At 34.8% G+C, this 23,758-nt stretch overlaps 1 protein-coding gene across 1 annotated transcript in view; it reads right to left on the bottom strand.

The window, feature by feature from the left end:
• Positions 1–720: 720 nt before the first annotated feature.
• Positions 721–23,758, bottom strand: part of gabra4 (gamma-aminobutyric acid type A receptor subunit alpha4) — a 37,861-nt gene continuing 14,823 nt past the window's right edge. The window contains exons 8-9 of the mRNA XM_058798255.1: positions 14,006–14,271; positions 721–8,252 (exon numbers count right to left, since the gene is read on the bottom strand). Of these exons, the coding sequence (XP_058654238.1) occupies positions 7,722–8,252; positions 14,006–14,271 (797 nt within the window). The 3' untranslated portion in view covers positions 721–7,721. The remainder of the gene's footprint in view (positions 8,253–14,005; positions 14,272–23,758) is intronic.

Genomic DNA, 23,758 nt, shown 5'->3' with positions numbered 1-23,758 from the left:
ACTAAAAACTCCCCATTGCTTGTTCATTTTTAAAAACTCTATTATCTTCCCCTTACACCGCCACCATACATTCTTACTTATCTTCTAATGCTCTTCCACAATGAGATGAGGATTTTCAGTTTACATGTACCACATTTCTACAGATAAATGTATTTATACAGCACTGCTGTAGCTGCTGCTGTTTAGGGTTGTGACGTTCCTCCTTGTTCAACAATAGTAATGATTGTGTAAACTTGGTTAATTCGCAAGAGTCTGCTTCCCCAAAAACCTTCCCAAAATTCCTGTAAAGTTTCAGGAAATTTTCCGCCCCTTTGCAACCTCAGTGGCAAGCCATCTGCCAACTTAGCGAGCATTACAACCATTCCATGTCAGATATTTATGGAACATAAACACATATCTGGCAGATTTTGATAACTGATTTGGATCATTTTGTGATCATGTGATGGCTCAAACAATAAAAGAATGTTTAGAAGTTGTGAAGAGTTTGACAATTTCACTGAGAATCAACTTATCAGTTTTGATCAACAAGCCGTGCGCATTTAGTTATTGTGCAAACTGTAAACAATTGTACTTAATTATTTGCACACTTGCCAAAACACATGCAATTTGCCTAAATCAATAAGAAATTCAAATCTGATGTAAACAAGAAATTAACTGTTTAGACATCTGAACTTATTGTTTTGAGGGAAAAACTCTCATTCGAGAATTGAACCAAAGCAATTGAGAAAAACAGTCATTGTGACATTTAATAGCAATTTTTGAGTGATAATTTCTACACCAACACAGTCTTTAGAGAATAAATCTCAGCACACAAGCTCACATCTTGAAATTAAAAATATAGAAATAAGGATCATCTTAAGACACAAGGACGTTTTGTTTATACATGACAGATGTATGTTTATTTTTTCTCTTTCCTCATTGGACCGTGAGCGATGACCTCATCACTGCGAGATCACAGGCACCTGTTCATCAGTTCTGAAGTAGTTTTCTTGCATAGGGCAGTAAGTAAAGAATAATAATAATAATATATACTACAAAACACTGATTGTATATTTTCGTCATTTTTATAAACAGACATTCAGTTACTTATATGAGTTATTTACAGAGGAAGCAGTGTGATTTAAAAAAAAAAAAAAAATTCCTCCAGGTCGGAGCTTGACAAATGAATCCAAACAAAATCCATTTCCCACTCAATAGCTGTTAGTCCATGTTTTCTTCCCTCTCTTTGTGTTACATCTCTCTTCTTTTTGGGCTCCATCCAGAGGAAGATTATGGATATTTGTTCTTATCACCGCCAACATGATAAACTCTGTAGGGCATGATAAACACAATCTCTCTTTCTTTCTGTCTCCAGCAATACATGATGTACTCTAGTTTATCAGTTTAGACAGCTACTGGCCCCCGAGACACTCTCATCCACTCCGTGGAGGCTTTTGAGTAACAATACAAATGACTTCTTCACTTTCTGTGTTCAAAAAGTCTTATAAAACCAATTTTTCATTGTGATAAGCAATAATTTGAAAATGACTGATCACAATGGTTTTGCAGATTAAAGAAAGACAAAGAAAGTGAATTAAAAAAGTAAGCCTGCTGAAGTTTCCTTTCTAGATGCACGTGGCGCACGCTGATCTGTGTTCACTGGATTTACTCCTAAAATAAAGCATCCACTTAGAACCAGTAAGGGTGCAGTCTGATGCCATAGAAGAACATTCGAAGAAGAACCTTCTAAGTTCCTCAAAAAACTTTTCGCTGTCTGGGTGACTCTCACAAAGCCAATCAAGAACATGTCTGTGTCATATTTCATAAAATCAAAAGAAAGAAATGTAGTCATCATGATTTTTGTGTGATTTCCAAAAATAAAAATAATAAATAAAAATATTCAAATTGTATTAAATAATAATAATATATTTAATATTTAACTATTCATACATCATATTTATTTGTACGGTCTTTGCTGACTTAAAAAGAATAATAATAAAACAAAATAACAATATAATAAGAATCACCATATTAGGAATTACCAAACAATAAATAACAAAAAAAAAAAAGAAAAAAGAAAGAATGACTGAAATGAATGAAACATCAGGATATATTACATTTACACATTCAGTAGACTCTTTTATCCAAAGTGACGTACAAAAAAGGAAAAAAAGCAATTTGTCACAATTATAGCAGTGAGAATAATGTCTAACTGCAAAAATATTGAAGGTCTTTAAAAAAACAGGCTTTATTTATTTATTTTTTGTATTTTTTTTTTTGATGCAAAATTTAATTTCTTATTTTTTCCTCTGTGATATTGAGGTGAATGTGACCTGAAAGTTTTTTTTTTTTTTTCCTGGCTTGTTTCAATCTCCAAATGACTATGTAGCAACTCATGAACCATCTACAGTGAAAGTGTTTTTTTTTTTTTTTTTTTAAGACAAATGTTCTTTGTTATACCTCAGATGAACTTTATCTTTGAAACTCTTAGGTTTTTCTTAAGGGTATTAGTGTGCTCAGTACGGGCCAGGACATTTCTGGTCTCTGGGCTTCTCACGTAACATGTCTAATAAAGCAATGCCTCACTGGAGCAAAAGAGTCTTCTGTGTTTGAACGATAAGCTGTGGTGTGCCGGAGGAGATGTATTCAGGCAAACGGCCCGTGGGGACACAAAGTGGGAAGTTAACAGTCATTCACTTCTCCCATTTCTACACACACTCAACCCTTACAGCACTAACCTAAATACAGACCCACACTCACAAAATATTTCAACCTAATTTCGATATTTTATGTATTTGATTTGCATATACAATTTCCACCCATTAGGATCACAGTTTTAGCATAAACAAACTAATAAGCATAATGTGACATATTTGTCAGTCAAACATAAATGAAACGGGTAAGAAACAGGCAAGATTTCTGAACTCAGAAAATCAGGACATTTATTTGCATCTATCTGATTTTAAATAATCATATTATAAAAAATGCATTTATTCGAATCATTTAGAATAAGCATAAATCTCTTCATTGTGAAAACAATCACATTTATTTGGTTAAAAAGAATGACTATCGTTAAAATATGGCTAACTGTGGAACAAGCGATATCCAATTAGTTTAAATGTATGTGATTTAAACAAATTGGATTTACTTATGATAAATATACAAACCTGGTTATTAAAACACATTCAGTTTATTAGTACAATTAAAGAAATCTTACCTGTATCATTTATGGTAAAACTGACAAATATGCATTACTCTAAGTTTATTAGTTTATGTTAAAACCGCTTAATCCAAATGGATGGAAATTTGACATGTAATTCAAATACACCTTAAATTTAAGCCTAAATATGCTTTAAATGTAAAACTGCTGCTCAAGTTTGCTCTTATTTTATACAGCTGGTAATTGGACTGAGATACACATGCATGGACTCATGTTTGTGAGTATAAATGTACATAAACACATATTCATCATTCTGAATTGGTAATATTGTCAGAGAGAGAACAATATACAGGAGCTTTAAAGTGGCAGGTTAACAAGGTGTGTGCGTGTGTGTGTGTGTGTGTGTGTGAGTGTGTGAGTGATGGAGGATGAAGGTACAAAGTCAATTTCACACTAGGCTGAGTTCCCGGGGAAGCCAGACATTTTGATCACTCCATCACGCTGCTGATAGCTTGACCCCCCCTCTCTCCCTCTCTCTCTCTCTCTCTCACACATGCGCACACACACACACACACACACAGAGCGTCACATTAACACAGAAATCGAAAGCAGTATGCAGTATACTGTGCACAGTATGCAAATTTTCAACTCCGAACCCAATTGACCCTTTGGAAAGACCCGGCCCCCTTCGTTACTGTCGCTATGTCCGACAAGCCATGGCACTCTCACGCTACACATCATGTTCTCACGCAGTGAAAAATACATCACAGAGCAAAGAGAAAACTGACAATATGCAGACAGACAAGACCGAGCAGGTTTCTTTTGGTATGAAACAAAGTCTCAGCTTTCAAATTTTGGCATTTTGTAAGAAATTCAAGCAATACTTTTTGGTGGCTCTTTAATGTGTCGTGACAGATCACTGTAGTGCCTCTGTAGTTCAAGCGGCAAGTGAACCAATAATCTCTTCATCTTTACTAGTTATAACATGTAATAAACATGAATGAACATCAGAAGGTATCTTGTTTCAAGACGTCAGTTCACACCATTTTTCAAGTTCAAGTCCATCAATGTTAATCTACTCTCCTGTGGTTTGTTTGTCAGACATAATGGCAGATTCTCTTATGATTGGTCAGATCACCTGTCAATCAAACTCCTGGGGAAAGTCAATTGGCCTACTATATTTAAAAATGTGCAGTATCCATCTGTATCCCACAATGAAACTTACTATGAAACTACTAGTGTGCCGAAAGAACAAAGTCAGCAAAGTCATCCACAAATACAACCAGCCCGATGCAGCCACACTGGATCAACCAATGTTGTGAGATTTGAGTGTTATGAAAATTTGTTTGAAGATAATAATTATTTTTGCAATTCCACTTGGTGACAATATTGGCACAAAAATGGACTGAAAAAGCAAAATAACCATATTTAGGCCAAATTCTGAGATGTCTCTTAACCATGCAATATATAGAGAACATGCATTATTCATTTTCTGTCTTATTTCTTAAAGCATTAGATCAGCATCTTTCAAATATTAATTATTAAGCACACAGACTTTCCCAGTCCCTCATGTTGTATGACAATGAAATTGAGCTCTTTGAAACAAAACAAAACAAAACAAAACAAAACAAAACAAAACAAAACAAAACAAAACAAAACAAAACAAAACAAAACAAAACAAAACAAAACAAAACAAAACAAAACAAAACAAAACAAAACAAAACAAAACAAAACAAAACAAAACAAAACAAAACAAAACAAATATACACTACCAGCCCAAAATTTTAATGCATTACATTTTCTTAATGTTTTTGAAAGATGTTTTATGTTTACCTAGGTTGCAAAACAATAATTTTGTGAAATAATATTACAATTTAAAATAACAGTTTTCTATTTGAATATATTTTAACATGTAATTTATTTATGTGATTCAAAGCTGAATTTTCAGCATCATTACTCCAGTCTTCAGTATCACAGGATCCTTTAACCATCATTCTAATATGCTGATTTGTTGCTCAAGAAACATTTTCTTTTATTATTATTTTATTATTAATAATGCTAAATACCGTTTTTGCTTCTTAATATTCTTGTGTAAAATTCATTATAACATAAAACATGTAATTATTCCAAACTTTTCTCTAGTAGTGTATGTATACTGCATATTGCACTTAGAAATCCAAGAGAAAACAAGCTGTACTATTTTAAATAAAATAGGCAATATACAGTATATAATGAGCAATAAGTAGTAAATATTATGCTTATTAAAATTATTATTTTTTTTTTCTCTCTTCGACCAGTAAATTTAAAAGCCTTCTTATACATTAATGTTGGAGACAACATTGTAGAGGGAGAGTAAAGTTAATAATTCATTAGATAAAGCTGCTTTGTTAACGTGGAGTGATTGTTAAGATTCGAGTCTAATCGGTGAGACTGTCTGTATCTCCATATTAACTCGCACACAGAAATACCAGCACATCCATCCAGTCAAGCACAGGTCTAATAATACACATGCACATGTGTTCTAAGTAATCAAACAACCGTTTAATTAATTGTATAGATTCAATTAAATCAAACAAATTTTGCCATATATGCTATGTTTTATGTCGTATTTTAACAGAATGATGGAATGGATCCATTGAAAAGCTGTCTGCTAAGATCACCCCAAATATCACAGAATCATTTCAGCGGTCTTCAGCACACCATACTAAACAGCAAACACCAGGAGTCAAATAAATCAAACTTTAAAGGGACAGTTCACCCAAAAATGAACTCGCCTTCATGCTGTTCCAAACCCGTATGACTTACTTTCTTCTGTGGAACACCAAAGGAGATTTTTTTGTCATCTTTTCAGTCAAAAAAAGTGACCATCCTAAATAATAAAGGTTATTTTTTTGGGATCTATGCTTCTATGAAGAATATTTAACATCCAAGGAACCTTTCCAATGCACCAAAGGGCCTTTATAGTGCAACAATTTAGACTATTAAAAGATTTGTCACACTAAGAAAATTTACTGGTTCTTTGGGGAAGCAAATATGGTTCTTCTGTGGCATCGCTGAGAAACACCCTTTTTTGGCACTTTTAGTTTTAAGGGCTGTCAAGCTCAAAAAGCACAAAAAAACACCATAAAAATAGTCCATATGACTATTTTCATACAGTATGCTATGTATCCAGTCTCCTAAAAGCATACAATAGCTCTGTGTGATAAAAAAGCCAACATTTAAATTATTTGTTGATGACGCATTCACATCTTTTTAAAAATGGCACAAAACAACTCACACAAAGCTATCACATGAGTTTATTAAGTCATTTGGACAACTTCTATGGTGCTTTTTTTGTTGTTGTCATTTTTGGACTTAAACATCAGACGTTCTACTAAAAATTTTCTTTTCTTGTTCCATGGAACCATTTTTGAGTGATCTATGCCTTTAACACTGATTTTTTTATCCACGACTGGTGGATAATGAAGACCTGAACCAATCACTGTTTATATCCAATTTACACATACAAAAACAGCCCTATGTGGATCGGTGGAGGTTTTCATTGTCCTCTGGCTCTTGTATGACAACATCAGTCTGTTTAACCCTCTTACTGTTCTAAATGACTCCAGAACCATCTGGCCCCTGTGCGGTTGCCACGGCACCAGGCTCCAGGGGGTCCATCGCCACATGCTGCATGCTTTGTATGGTAAAACTCCTTCCCTGTGTCACACTTCCTTCTTTATAGCAGAGAACATATCAGCTATAAGACAAAAAAAAATAAATACTGCAATAATGAAAACGAAACCCAAATTGAACTAAACTAAAAACAAGCCATTCAAATTCAAAAACAAAGAGAGAAAATTATCATTTGTGCTTTAACGACTTAATTTGTAACAACAAAAATTCTTATAGTCTCTTTAAAAAATAAAAGACATGCATATGTGTTTTTCACCGATCAGGACGCGCTCCGTTCCAACATTTTCTCTCGGCGAGAGAACACAGGATAGATACCATTCATGCCTGATTGTTTACATACACCATGATGTGGTTTAAAATAGATTTCATCACAACTGAAAGAAATATGTCAGAAATACGTCTTCTTGGCAGACATCCGCAAGGTCAGTTAAGATCTCTCAGGTTTCTGAAAATTCCGTTCTCCGAATGAAGGATATTTTCCTGAAGTGTCTCTATATAAAAATAGACTAAACGACCCTGGTATTGGTTTTTCTGTTCAGTGGCATTGTTCCTTCTTCAGTGTGTCCGGTGATAAATAGGACAGACTGGAAATATGGCTATTCAAACAGACAACAGATAAATCTATGATTCATTCCTGTGAGATTGCTTGGATTGTTTTTTAATTGAATTATTTTGACTTATTGTAATATATCCACATGCTTAATCTTGTGTACGGCCCTTTTGATTACCAACAAAAAAAGTTTTAATATTATTTCACCCAGTTAATCTCTTCTGTGCGCTTGTGCAGTTTTGTCTGCTGTAATATAATTTCATTTCTTGGAATTGCTTGTTGACGTAATCCTTAAGAGGGCTCTTTATTTCATTTGAGTTGTAGAAAAAAGGGTACAAACAACCAATCCTGTTCTTGTTAGCCTCCCTTTGCCTCCATGGTGTCTTTGGATAAGTAAACCACCCAGTACACCATGTTGAACGCCCCAAAGGACACTGGGAATAAAATACGTGCGTATTCGTCGATCTTGCTGGCTCCTCCGGTTGGAGGAGCGGCAGGTTGAGGTGCAGCCTTGACTTCCTTCTTTTTAATATTCTCTAATTTAGGCCCGAGGAGATGGTGAAGAGGGGCGGAGCCTGTTGGTGCGCTGGGCGACGGTTTCTCGGGAACTGTTGGTGTAGAGGGCGGGGCCGGTGGTGTTGTCTTTGAGGCAGAGGATGAAGTGGCTGCATTTGATTGGCTGGCAGAACTGGGGCTCAGACGTGATTGACTGGAGAAACTGCTGGTACCCTCTGAGGTGGAAGATGATTGGCTGGTCAAGGTCGGTTTGGATGCAGCTGCCCCGCTCTTGCTAGATGTTTCGGTTCTTTGGGTTTTCTTGGAGTCTGGTTGAGCCTGAACGTTGGAGTTGATGCGTTTTCGTAAGTTTCCATTGGTGTCCGAGTTTTGCTGTCGGGTAAAAGGGGGAAAAATATAAGTAAAATGCACAACAGATGTTTTCAGCTAATGCTGTTTAAGTAGCAATTTAAAACCAAAAAATATTGAAGAAGCACGGTTTTATCATTTACAGTATATACTAAAAGGAATATTGGGAATATATCCCAAAAATGAAAATTTGCCGAAAATAAAAAAATCTCAGTCCATCCAATTTGTATAGGAGTTTGTTTCTTCATTGAACAGATTTGCTCACCAATGGATCCTCTGCAGTGAATGGGTGCCGTCAGAATGAGAGTCCAAACAGCTGATAAAAACACCACAATAATCCACAAGGAATCCACACCACTCCAGTCCATCAGTTATTGCCTTGTGATGTGAAGAGCTGCATGTTTGTCATAAACAATTATTAATCATTAAAGTGTTTTAACTTTAAACTGCCACTTCTGGCCAAAATATGAGTCCATAATCCATAATAATGCTTCCGCCAGTAATTAAGTCCATCCCCTGTTGTCCTCTCACATCAAAATCCATCCAGTGTTTAGAACTGTTTTTGCTTGTAAATGGTGAGTGATCTGTGCATATTTCTCTCCTGATTCAGACGCAATGACTTTTTCAGTGGAGAAAACAATATAATGGATGGTTTGAAGTTAAAAACGTCTTAATGATGGATTTGTTTCTTACAAACACGCAGCTTTTCACTTCACAAGACAGTAGGGAGTCGTGTGGATTACTGGGATGCTTTTATCAGCTGTTTAAACTCTCATTCTGACGGCACCCATTCACTGCAAAGGATCCATTGATGAGCAATTGATGTAATGCTAAATTTCTTCAAATCTGTTCTGATGAAGAAAGAAACTCATATACATATTGGATGGCCTGAGGGTGAGTACATTTAAAAAAAAAAAAGTTAATTTAGTTTTAAACTATTCCTTTAAAATTAGCATCCAATTAGTAGTTTTAAACCAATAAAGCAAGCAGTGCTACAACAAAAACTTTGTCTTCTGTAATATGAAGCAATATAAAACCCAATTTTGGTTTAATAATCTTTTCTAAATGTGTTGATGACACTATTGCATTGCCACATCTGAGCTGCCAAACTTGCGCTTTTAATGAGAAGACTCGTAAGAGCTACAGCTTCTGAATAAAACCGGTCAAAGCAAATCCATAACCCATTTGAAGAAGCAATTTTATTGCAGCCAAAATAATAACACTTTATTTATTTACATAAATAATATTTCTATACACAATATGCATGATCGAAAACATTTTATGTAAGATATTAGGAACCGAATGAAGTGCACCATGCAGCGAGCATGTGTCTGTAATGTACAACTGAACAGACGTCACGCTTGCAGTAACGTTCACGGCTGTAAGGAGCTTTCATGATCAGATGGTTTGCTGTTTGTGGGTGTATGGAGGAGGAGGAGGGTGGAGCTATTCTATAAACAGCTTTTTTCATATAAACAAGGACAAGAGAGATGAGTCCACTCAGTGTGTGTGCGTGTGTGTGTGCATGTGTGTGTGTGTGTGTGTGTGAGTGTGTGCACAAGTGTAACAGATCCCAACGATATCAAGGGAGGAGATTTTACAGCAGGGGCTGATGGGAATTCATAGTTGAAAGTGCATTTTTATGGGTTTTTCATAACAGCATTGACAGTTCAAATACGTTAGTGACCTTCTATATATATATAGTTTTGTACAATAAAGACAAACTCAAAAGTATCACATAAATCATAATTAAATCACATAACATGCAAATTATTTATTTTTATTTATTATTTTATAATTTATTTTTTTAATTTATTTAATTCAGTCCTAAATTAAATACTGCATATTCCACAGAATTCTACGGATTCTCACCCAAAGTTAGCATATAAAATGTGAATAGAAAATGCAGAGGTGAATGTGTGTTTTTATATACTACTGAGTGCTGTTCTGTACACAAGATAAACACATACACTGGGATTATAGTGAAGAGAGATCTTTCTTTTTCTCACTGGACCTGATAGCCCAGTTTCACCCTGATATTTTTCACCATTTCCTCTGAGAAACGAACAGTTGGCAAAGTGTAATTGATGTCTCGTCGTGTGTGGAAAATATGTTAGCGCAAGCTGTGAGGAGAGACAGAAAGAAACTTAATGCACAGCTCTGAGAGATGTAAACTGTGTCCAAATTCCTATACCTACATTCTATATACTACATCTGATGAAGATCTTCTTGTTTGTTGATATACATTCTGTAGGTGTGAATGAATGCAATATAAATACACTTCAGACCCACAAGAAACGATGACACTTTCTCAGAGCAAAATCTGTGGTGTTGTTAAACAAGAACTTCCTTTTTAACTTCATTTAACTACCTTTTTAACTAAACAACTTCCCTGGTATCTACAGCCACTTACACTTAAAAATAACCTCCTGGTTCACAATCCTCTAAATTTTACAACTAGATACTCAGCTCTGATGGCCACATGGGATAACAAAGTGTTGCAAAGTTCAAATCTCAGCAGATGTAGTACTCGGACACAGGGATTGAAAAGGATTGCTGGGATCAAACCCATAATGCTGAGTTCAAGTCATTTCCCTAATAGTTTGTATACTATACTTGTTTTTTTCTCTCTCAAGGAAAATAACATTTTCCCTTCCGTTCTTTATTCTGGAACAGAAAAACCTATTAACGGCGGCTCATTAATCCGTGGCCGTGCTGTGGTCAGCGTGTACGTACACAGACTTAAATTGCTCCATATTGGGATTTTCTCTTAATGTTCCTTAATGGGTTCAGATCAAGCATATAAAAACCCAAGAGGAAATTTGATTAGAATGGAAACTTACTTTAAAACTTACATAACAGTTAAAAGTTTGGAATATATATATATATATATATATATATATATATATATATATATATATATATATATATAAATTAAAGTATTTATATATTTTTATTTATTTATTTTTTTTTTTAAAGGAGGCTCTTATTCTCACCAAGGCTGTATTTCTTGGATCAAAAATCAAGTGAAAGCAGTAATATTGTAAAACATTATTATAGCAGTTTTCTATTTGAATATATTTTAAAATCTAATTGATTCCCCTGGTGGCAAAGCTGAATTTTCAGTTTTCAGTGTCACATGATCCTTCAGAAATCATTCGAATATGGTAATTTGGAGTTCAATTGATATTAATTATCATTGGTGATCAATTACTAATATTGGCTCTTATTATCAATAAAATGATCAAAACAGTTCCGCTCCATGTTTTTACGAAAACTGTAATTCCTTCTTGTCAGGAATCTTTCATGAATAGCAAGTTCAAAAGAACCGAATTTATTTGAAATATGAATCTTTTTCATATTTTAAAATGTCTTTACTGTCACATTTGAGCAATTTAATGTATACTTGCTGAATAATTAAAATAATTAATTAATTTTTAGTCTTATTGACCCCAGATTTTTGGATGGTAGTATATCATGATTCCCAAAAATAAAATAAAATAAATAAATAAATAAGCAGCACAACTGTTTTTAATATTGATAATAATAATAATAAAAATGTCTTATGAGCAGCAAATCAGCAAGAATGATTTCTGAAGGATCATGTGACACTGAAGACTGGAATAATTCTGCTTCCATCACAAGAATAAATTGCATTTTAAAATATATTCAAATAGAAAACATTTAACTCAAAGTGTAATGATATTTCACAATATTGATTAAATAAATGCAGCCTTGGTGAGCATAAGAAACTATCAGACACGTTTCACACTTTTAACTGTTAGTGTAGTAGTTAATAAAACTCTAGCAGCACTGAACATTTGGGATGTGAGCACTGAAAAATGTTGTGAATTCCCAGGCTGGATTATTTGTAACGTGTATGAAGTCGAACGTACAGTAGTTCCTGCTGCGCTGTGCTCACTGACTGAGTCATACGAGCTCCGTTAACCTGCATCTGCTGAGACTTTCACCGTAAAGATCCCCATCCTTCTACTCGGCAAATAGAAATGTGTGTTATGATGAGCAGAAGACAGAGAGGGAGAAAAGGGGGATGAGAAATATTGGTGATTTGAAAGACTTACAGAGAGCCACCATTAGATAAGGGACATTAACATCTTTAACAGCCTGTAGAAATAAACGACATAAAAAAAAAATAAAACCAGACCCGCAATACATCACATCAACAGTCTGACAGACACACTCTCACTAAGTCTCACAGCTGTCTCACAGCTGTCAGCATGTGCCACTTCTAATCCGCCATCTCAGCTTACGCATGATGTCCCAGCAAAAGACCAAATCCACAGCTCACATGCACACTGTCAATGTGCTGTCCCATCAGCTGTAATTAAACTAACATACGATTTGTGACATTTCTGCTGCAAAACTCCCATGATGAAACTCTAGCTATGAACGGTCATCTTACTCAAAAATACAAAAACAAATGACTTAACTTGGTGTCTTTTTTTTGCATATTGCTTTTACACATCATACTTTTTTTTTTAATCTATACAAATAAAGCTAACTGAATAAAAGTTATAAATAAAAGTTAATTGCAATTATAAGATAAAACCAGGGGCCCTTTTTTGGCTGAATCTCATGAAAGCCTGTCATGCACAGGTCCAGTTCAGAATTCATCCCCAAATCAGAAGAAAATATAAATATGTAATCACATTTTGCATTAAGAAATTCAAGCCTATTTAAATACTATTAACACTGTTTGAGCTGTGACAATATTTTTATGACATTTTCCCACAAATTGCCATTAACGTAATGTGTAAAAAAAGAATGATACATTATTTAAAGTTTGAAGTATTTATAAACCGTGTTATATTTGATATACTGCCTTTAATTTATGTGGATTTAAAAACAAAATACATTTAAATAAAATAGATTTTATTTAAATAACTAATTACTATTGTGCATCACTGTAATTACTGTAAAACGTTATGTAATAATAATAAAAAAATATTGTTGAAATCACCACTGAGAATAATATTACCAAAAAAAAAAAAAGACACAAAAAGTTGCATTACATTATGCATTACGTTAATGATAATTTAGAACTTAGAAAATTGTGCTTAATTGTCATGTCAGTAAGGCAAACAAAAACATTAATGGCTTATGAAATAGATTTCATTTTCTTTATTCAAAATGAAAAAATATAGATTTTTTTTTTTCATATTTATTTTAACAAATACAATTCATTTTGTGTGCTGCTGATAAAAATAGTGATTAATCTTGCCATACAATACTAAACATGTATAGGCCGTAATACACTGACAGACTTGGGTGAGCAAACTACACTTCCATCAGTCTTATATATGGCTGAATAATAAAAATCAATTGCAAATCTAATGCACATTTTGTTGCACCAACCCTGAAAAACCTTTCTGCTTTTGTTGGTAAGTGAAAAGATATTTATTCATTTATTTTTAAAGAAATTTGCCGAAAAATCTGCTTTTTCTACTGAATTACCGATAAGTAGGAATGTCTCCAAAGGACTTGAAGGCAGCATTGAAGGCTTGGTAAGTGAAAAGAAAAAAATAAATAAAATTTTACAATTTGTCCACTTTTTCCACTGAAAATGTATTTGGAGCTTGTAAGTAAGTAGGAACCTCTCAAGAGTACTTGAAGGCAGCATGAGAACTGTGCAATGTGGTGCATTAATAATTGAATTGCTGTATATCGTAACAGCTCATCGCATCAAATTTTAAAGCCAGAGCTATGTGTTTTATGATGTATATGTAGTCTCTGTAATGTGTGTAACATCATCTCACCTGTAGAACCTCCTCTGTGTCTTTAGCTTTGCCTGACGGTGTGGAGCTCTTGGCAGTGGCTGCGGCGGCAGCGGCCTGTTTTCTCTTGGCTCTCTCTGCCTGAACGTTGGTGAAGTAGTTCACAGCCGCAAACTCGATTAGAGCAGAGAAGACGAACGCGAAACACACAGCGATAAACCAATCCATGGCAGTGGCGTACGAGACCTTGGGCAGAGAGTGACGAGCGCTGATGCTGAGGGTCGTCATCGTGAGAACAGTGGTGATTCCTGTGAGAAACGCACATTAAAAATATGAATGACAATGATAAGTAACAACAAAGTTACTAGTGTGTGTTTATGGTTGTGTATTATGAAAAAAAATTATGAATGTATGTATTCACATGACCTGTGAACCACTTTATTTGATGTGCTTTTGATGATTAAGGTGGCCTATGATGAGCATACTGCTTTTTAATGGTAATTTCTACTAAATGATAGTACGTAATGTGTGTTTCAAAATCTTTATTGCTTATAACCAGGTAAAAATGCTTCACCTCTGACTGAAAATCATAAATGTAAACAAACTCTTTGAGTATCACTCCAATCGTCCATAAGTGTCCATTAGTGATTATGTTCTTATTCTCTTTATTCCCTCGAGAGTGCTTTAAACTGACCACCTCACAAGAGTGTAATTTGCTGAGAGTTTAACATCAAGGAAATTTTGATGAGCAAAACTATTAGCGCCCCATCAGTTTGCCACAAAAGTCCATAACATTAGGCTAACAGAAGCAATAGGTTATTAAGACACATTAAGGCACAATGAAACAATAATTCGAAGAAAGCCACTCTATAGAAGTGATCTTCCACTTAAAAGGTAAACAGTACATTAGAACAAGGTTCTTTAGTTTGTTAAAATGTTCTTCACATCAATGGCGTAGCAAGTCAGCCCAGAGCCCATGTGCAAAAAACTTGTACTGGCCCCCCCAAACGTTGTGAGCTCCAAGATTTTTCTGAGGTAAATAACGTTACATGGGTATTCTCAAGATGTTTTATTTACAGTATAAATGCTTGGAAATAACATTGAGCATTTTGAAGTCCATTCATTATTTGTAGCAGGCCAGCCACCCAATAACAGCAATAAGCTTTGTTCTTTGCTACTTTTATTATAACAAAAAGTCTCAGCCTATAAATTCTGTCAATTTTATGATAAAATACAAACAATAAATGTGCTTTTACACTGCATTGAACTGCATTCACCTCAGTTCAAGCGGCATGTGAATCAATAATTTTAATCAATAATACAACATGATTTTATTATGGTAATTTTTACTTTATTCTAAAAATATCATGACGTTAATCTTATTAATGTATTTATTTTTCAACGTGACACTAAAACAATGGCAGTATTTTTACTGCAAGCAAACACAAACTCAGCACAGCAGCCCAAAAACAAACAAATGAACAAAACTACTCACTCATTTTATTTGCATTCTCCGGGCCTTTCTTTCGGCAAATTCATCCACAATGTCCTTGGTGTTTAAATTTAGGCTTTGTGTATTCTCAATGAAAAAAAAAAGGCTATAGTTTTGATAGTTTGTTCTGCGCAATGGTGGTCTGCACATACTTTTTTATTAGCTTAAGTTTTGAAAATGAGCGCTCCGCTGAAGCCACAGTAACAAAAGGGAATCAAAATGAAAGAAAGAGAATTAAAATGGTGCAGATGTCGCTGAAGCTAGATGTGATACTGTTGTGATACAGTCTTTTCAGCTAGCTACCAACCTCAAACAGTTTTTATTAATTATCATTATTTTATTGTTTTATTCGACAATTCAGCGCTTGAACATAGTTAAAAAAAACCCCCAAAAAACGAAGACGCCGTTCTACATCAGCAATATAATGAATGCACGCAAGATTTACAGAGCGCTGCACATGCCATGCAGATATTTATCATGACCACGAATTAAGAATCCGTTCCCTTGTTTTAATTGAAAGCTCCGCTTCGGCAGGCACCCAGTCTGCCTGGGCCCATATGCACCTGAATACCCTGCATACCCAAACGCTATGCCCCTGCTTCACATAAAAAAAAAAAAAAAAAAAAAAAATTAAATATATATATATATATATATATATATTATGACCCGAAGGTTCTTTGGGGAACCAAAAAATGGTTCTTCTATGACATTGCTGCGAAAATCCCCCTTTGAAAGCTTTATTTAAGAGTGAACGAGATAAAAAGGTAGCAGATGTCTTGATTTTATCCATCAAGAATTAAATGGGTTGTGAAACCATTTTTGATGTCAGTCAAAAGGAAGAGTCATTTCAGCAGGTGTTTTGGCATTTTGCTTGGAATAACGTGCACTGGTGCATTGGTGAAGCATTTTCCTCCTTTTAATTTGAATTTTATTATTCACATTTGCATTTTTAACAGAAAAAACAGTGTTGCACTCTGCACCTAATGATACACCACGCAAAGTTCAGCTTTAAGAACTTCTCCAAGCATTCATTTTTTGGTCCATTTTCTAGGTTTATTTGGTTTATTTAGTCATCCTGTGGGCCTGACATAAATGTTACAGGTCAGATGCAAAGCAAGGTAGATTTCTCCAGCAGTAACACTTTGAACCACCAGGGGGAGTCAGGAATTCATTCTTAACCTGAATGTCTTGAGTTGGAAGCGGTGAAACTAAACCCTGCCACAGAGCAGTGAGCATGCCAGACGTGAGTCACACACATACACTAACACACAAATACACACAATCACGGAGGCAGCCAGTATCCCTTCTCCTCCCACACACACACACACACACAGAATCTCTCTCGACTCACACATACACCCACACGCACACGCTAATAAAACATAAGAAAACACACACAAACCTCTCGCACATCAAGCCAACCCCGCACACAAGACAAACACGCTCTCCTACATATTCTCTCTGTATTCTTGAGTTTGCAAGATGTTAGAAATAAACATGGACATAAAAAGGCGCTTTCACACTATTAATTTGTTGGTTGTTGGTCGGCGTGACAGCTGTTTTGTGTCCACTAGAAATGAAACCTGTCAAGAATGTGTCTGGGCCAGATTTCAACTCAAAATCTAAATAATAATAAAAAGATGTATTTGCTTAAAATAAAACCTACTTTTTATGACCATTTATATTGTTTGCATTAGCATTATTTTCATGACAATTAAGCATATTTGCCCTCCATTCTCATTAGCGTAATGCAAACAAAATCTCATTCTCATTACTGTAATGTGTAAAGAAATTATACATGATGGTAATATTTGTTCTACTGCTTTTATGCAGATTTTCTTGAAAACACTGCATTACAGTACTTTTTATATTCTAAAACAGTAAAAATACAACACTACTATAACAGTAGCAATGAAAATCACCTAGGGGAAAAAGTATTCATTAGCCTACAATAATGAGAATTTGTGGGGAGAGTGTTTAATTGTCTTAAAAATATTGAAAAATAAAAACAACCTAATGGTCCAAAAACTGGTTTTATATATTAAATAATTTAATATAGTATGTCATGTATTATTTAAATTAAATATATGTAAAATAAAATACATTATAATAAATGAATAAACATTAGATTTAGTATAAATATTTGGGGAAGTGTTTATTTTTCTTGTATTTTTCTTGTATTTAAATAAACTATATATATTTAAATTACAAAGTGAAAAAAAAAAGTTTATATTACTAGTATAAATTTGTTGGGAATATGTTTCATTTTCATAAATACTGAGAAATAATAACAACCTAAAATAGGCTTAATTTTCCTAATATTTCTTTGCGTCTCTTTCCTCACACCTGCGGTAGACAAACACAAGTGTTGTTCCATGTATGTTAATTCATGTTAGTAACAGCAAAAGGACAAAACCATGAATAAAACAGTGAAGTTAACATCTCCACCTGAGTTACCTAGCTACAGCGGTAAACAGGTGCCGCTAGTGCTCACAGTGGCTCTCAGACCTGCGGGGGCAGGCCGAGGGATTTGCATCCAACTCGGGTTCAAACCAAATCAAACCCATGGTAAAACTGCATATAAGATGAGCTCACAGCTCTGGAGAATAATCCACACTCTCTGGAAAACTTCACACGATCACAGCGCACTCACAAACGCCCACGTGCAGACCGATCTGGAGCGATCAATAGGTACATCACAGGCTACATTTAGCCAGGGGTGCTGGATGTGTTTTGCACTGCCGAATCCACAGTACTGTGAGAGCTTTGCTTTAGTGCTCTTGTGTGACTGGCTGAGAAGAATGAGAGAGCCCTGTCACCGAAATGAGCAAAGACCGATAATGGAACAAACAGAAGGGGTCACAAAGCTAAAAACTAAGAGAGAGAGACAAATTTAAAGTAAAAGACAATTCTGTCAATATTTACTAACCCTTATGTCAACCTGTTTTTTTGTTTTTTGTTTTCCTATGGTATTCTGTGAACTTGGCATGCACCATGACAGGTTTGAAGTTCATGAAACCAAACGACATTGGTTCTCGGGTTTAGAAACTGATCACCATGTATAAATATACAAATGCACAAGTGAGATTTGAGAGCTACTGCAGATGGCAAGATTTTCAGCCCATTACCATTTAAAATTTGATCTGTTTCACACAAAAAGCTCCCTTAATGACTACTTTTATAGTGTTTTTGTCATTTTATGAGACTGACAGCACCTTTTCACCATACAATATATGTTTTCATTATATTGTTAAATTTAATTTGTTTTCCACAGAAGAATGAAAGTCAAATGAGTTTGGAACAACTTGAAGGTAGTAAATTATGAGTAAATAATGACAGCATTTACATTTAATGGTGAACTCTGCCATATTATATATATATATATATATATATATATATATATATATATATATATATATATATATATATAAAATGTATCCCCTTTTTGGCAAGAAAAAAGTTTTTTCATTGTTTGAAAAAATTGCATTTACATGACCCTTTTTCTTCAAATTAAACGTACCACTGTAGCTTTAAGATGAAATGTACTTGCCCTCTATGTCAATTATGTACATTAGGTACTGTATACACTGCAAATAAATAAATAAATAATAAAATTAAAAAAATTCTTCAGTATTTTTGTCTTTTTTTTTTTCTAGTACAAATATCTAAACATTCTTAAAGCAAGATATATGTATATATATATTAATTTGAGGTGTGTAATGACTTAAGATATTAAAAGTATAGTTCACCCAAATATGAAAATAACCCCATTATTTACTCACCCTCAAGCCATCCTAGTTGTATATGACTTTCTTCTTTCAGAGGAATACAATCGTAATAATATTTAAAAAATATCCTGGTTCTTCCATGCTTTATAATGGCAGTGAATGGGTGTTAAGATTTTGAAGTCCAAAAAAAGTGCATCCATCCATCATAAAAAGTGCTCCACATGGCTCCTAGAGGTTAATAAAGACCTTCTGAAGCGAGCTGATGCATTTGTGTACGAAAAATATCCATATTTAAAACTTTATAAACTGTAATCTCTAACTTCCGCTAACTGTCGTACTCACGTTGACGAGAGAGTGGCGTCCCAAGTGGATGAAGGTGTAGCATAACAACCCATTCTCACACCCAACTCGTCACATATTGAAGCTTGGTCAGGACCACTTGGCATCGCTTTTTGATGCTCAAGGTACCCCTTAGCGTCATTTTTCGACTTGCAGGGTCCTCCGTTGCTTTAAACAGGAAACCCTTAGCGTCAATATGCCGACGCCAAAATGGGAATTTTATCGTCATAATTAAATTATATATTGGGTAATAACATTGCCATTATTGCATATATGTTGGGGTGTGATTTCAATGTAAACAGCCACAACAGTTTTATTTATATTACAATATTTACACATTTGTGAGCACATAACCCAACCCCTGCTCCTAAACCTACCATTTGTCAATAAAACACAAGATATAACAGGCAGATACAACTACCGTCATAATATATTTAAAAAATATGAATATTCCAAGTCTTCCGATGCAAAACATTTGATTTGTGAGAGGAATAAACGCGATTGCCGTCTCCGTCCGCCGTTAAGCTCAGCCTGTGTGCTGCAGTCTGTGAGCGAATTCAAAAAATGCCGCCAGAAGAAGCCTTACGTCAGCCTTGGTTGTGAAATACTATTGGTTCTTGTGTGTCTCGTGACCGATTGCGTCATGCTGTTCTGACAGGCTATTGGCTCTTCTGTGTCTCGTGACCAATTGCGTCATGCTACGGGACTGGAGTATCTTTTGAATGAGATGCGAGCGTTAACAAGAGCGGGATCATTTTCAGCGATTAAAACCTTGTTTTGCTCTCTTCTTCTCACAAAGACTTCGTATGGCTTCAGAAGACTTGGAATGCAACATGACTTGTTTGTAATGCTTTTATACTGCTTGTTTATGGTCAGTTTTTGCAATAAATACCTGTGACTGCACTTATATTTGCCTGTTACGTGTTTTATGTTGTTCAGAAGTGGGTAGGTTTAGGGTAGGGGTGGGGTTAGGTGCTCCAATAAAAGTATAAATGTATATAAAATGATTTATAATTTTTTTACAAATGCATGCAAACCATTAAACTAAGACAAACAACTGAAAACAACGGAGGATAACGTGTTGTCATTTTCCATAAGCGTCTTGACCTGACGCATAAAGCAAGTAACTGAAAGCAATGGAGATCCTATTTTGTCATATAATGACGCCTAGGGGCACCTTTGGCGTCTTCATAGTGACGCGAAAGGAGTTTGACCATGCTTCAGTTTTTGACGCCTTGGGAGTGAGAATGGGTTGAGCATAAGCTCCGGTGAGAATATGCTAGTCTCACGAGAACCAAACCGAGACTGGTTTATATTAAAATCTGCGTACAACAGATTGCAGAAGCTAGAGATTACGGATTAAAAAGAGATAAATATGGATATTTTTCACACACAAATGAATCGATTTGCTTCAGAAGGCCTTTATTAACCCCGGAGCCGCGTGGAGTACTTTTTATGATGGATAGATACACTTTTTTGGGCTTCACAATCACTGCCATTAGAAAGCTTGGAAGAGCCAGGACATTTTTAAATATAACTTCGAATGTATTGTACGTCTTGAAGAAGAAAGTCATATATACCTATGTCTTGAGGGTGAGTAAATCATGAGGTATTTTTTTGGGTTGAACTGTCCCTTTAAGTCCTTTGTTAAGCTTAAAACAAATAAAATGGGGTAAGAAAACAACAACAACAACAACAACAACAAAAAACTTAATTCAAAGGGCAAACAAGATGACTTTTTGTACCCCACTTGCAGATATTTGGTGTTGTTTTAAGCATAAATACTTAATTTTGATTAAGTGAATTAATAATTTTTTTCCCTTCAGAAAACAATGTCTCAGGCAATTTACGTTTCCAAGTAAATGCATCTTGATTTAATAATGTTTACATATTTTTACTGAATAACAAGACCAAAATACTGTTAGAGTTTTTTGTTTGTTTGTTTGGTTTGCAGTGTATGGTATGGATATGCAAATATTGGTCTTCATATGCTAATGTACTCACGGTTCTGACATCATAACTTTGACTATTTCTGATCCTGACCCATTTTTATATCTTAAACAGTCTGGGTAGACAAAAACAAAAAACAAAGCAAGTCCTTTTATTAAACACTCCCAAACTAATTTCAAACTACACTGTGCTGACAAAAGTAGTAAAAAAATCAGTAACGGAGCCATTTGGAAGCCAGCATCCTTCCAAAATACACTAGAGCCATGTGTAGAGAAAACGAAATATGGAAGCCATCCCAGAACAGATAAACAACAGATCATTGTGGTCTCCTGCTGAGTCCATTCTGAACATGCACCGGCCATCAAAAACCCACTCTGTCATTACCCAGAAACCCCTTCACTAAGCACACTTCCATCTAGGACATGAAAATCCGCTCCTCTGGCCTGGGTCCAAGCGCACCGCTCTGTTAGTAGCCATCTGAAGGTGGGTCATTGTTACACTTTTCCAGTGGAGAATGAGAGCGTGCTATTCTCAGCATCTCTAGTGCCCCAGGTGAAGTGTGGAAGGAAACAGGAGGTGCGTGCACAAGTGTGCACGAGCGTGTACGAGTGTCTGTGGATGTAGAAGTGTTTTGTCGTGTTTGCAGCCGACAGATAAGGTCACAGCACATAAGGGTGTTCAGCACTGATCAGGCACATGGTACTACAATGTCTGAATATGGAAATGAACAGGACACACAAAAAAGAGACTATTAGTGTAAAACTCCAAACATGCACCACACACGAGAATGGCCTTTTCTTTTTGTGTTGTGCTTTTGGCTGCTCACAAAATAAGGCATTCCTGTGTGTATTGTGAATGTGACAAGCTTGTTTCTAATGAATAAATAAATAAACAGTATGCAAATTCTGTTGGATTTACATTTACATAAATACTATAGCTGAACTAATGATTAAACAAACAATTACTACAACAATAATTTTCTTACTTATTAGTTAGAGTTGGTTTCCAGTGCAAACATCGATCTAAACCTTCTTTAATCAAGGTATATTTACTTGAGAAGCAAAATTTTAAGACTTGTTTTCTGAAAAATGCCCGCAAATTAAGTGAGTTTATGTTTAAAACAAGAGAAAATAGCTGTTTCCCACAGCTGTTTAGCAGTGGGGTAAGAAAAACAGACTTAATTCAAAGGGAAAACAAGATTATTTTTCTGACCCGACAGATATTTTTTTCTTGTTTAAGCATACATCACTTAATTTTGATAAATTGTTCAGAAAACAACATTTCATTTTTATCTTCATTTAAGAATGTTTAGATATTTGTACTGGAAAACAAGACAAAAATAATGAGTATTTTTGCAGTGACTGAAACCATCTTTTGAAAATGTGATTCAACATCTTTCACTGAATTAGAGAAAACCTTTTTTATGAAACGTGTAACTCAGTTTTAAAATATTATAGGCATACTCTTGCTTACATTTTGTGTTCATTTGATGCTGCAACACACACACACACACACACACACACACACACACACACTTGGTTATCTTGTTTCACACTTATTCTAAGTTTTAAAAAAAGTCTCTTATGCTCACCAAGGCTGCATTTATTTGATTACAAATACAGTAAAAACAGTAATAGTGTCAAATATCATTACAAATTAAAATAACTGTTTTCTATTTGAATATTTTTTTAAATGTAATTTATTCCTGTGATGCAAAGCTGAATTTCCTTCAGAAACCATTCTAATATGCACATTTGCAGCTCAAGAAACATTTCTTATTATTATCAGTGTTGAAAACAGTTGTGCTGTTTAATTTTTTTTTGTGAACTATGATATATAAATTTTTTTGCAGGATTCTCTAATGAAAAGTAAGTTCAAAAACAGTCTGACCCTGAACTTTTGAACAATAGTGCACCTATTGACTTGCGAATGTGAGCATGTAAATCTGCTTTAGTTGTCATAAGATCATACTACAGAAAAATGCAAAAAGAAAAAAAAGAAAGCAAATATCTAAAATGTTTTACCGCTGTGTGAAAGTGTTAACGTTTCTGTGACTGTACAAAGTTGTACAAAGTGCATGAATATTTAATGATGCCAGCTTTAAGGCAGGCTGTCATTTGCTAAACAATTTATTGTTGCATTTCACGCACCACACAGAATATCTTTAGCAATGCAATCTGGGTAAAAACTGATGCTAACCCACTTTCAAAAGTGGCCTTTACCCGGGGTTAAAAAAGACATTAACCCAGGGTTACGCACAGCGAAATAAAACAAAAAGAAAAAAGG

Source organism: Onychostoma macrolepis, chromosome 14, assembly GCF_012432095.1.
Source record: "Onychostoma macrolepis isolate SWU-2019 chromosome 14, ASM1243209v1, whole genome shotgun sequence".
Classification (NCBI taxonomy): Eukaryota; Metazoa; Chordata; class Actinopteri; order Cypriniformes; family Cyprinidae; genus Onychostoma; species Onychostoma macrolepis.
This window is presented reverse-complemented; position numbering and strand designations above follow the sequence as displayed.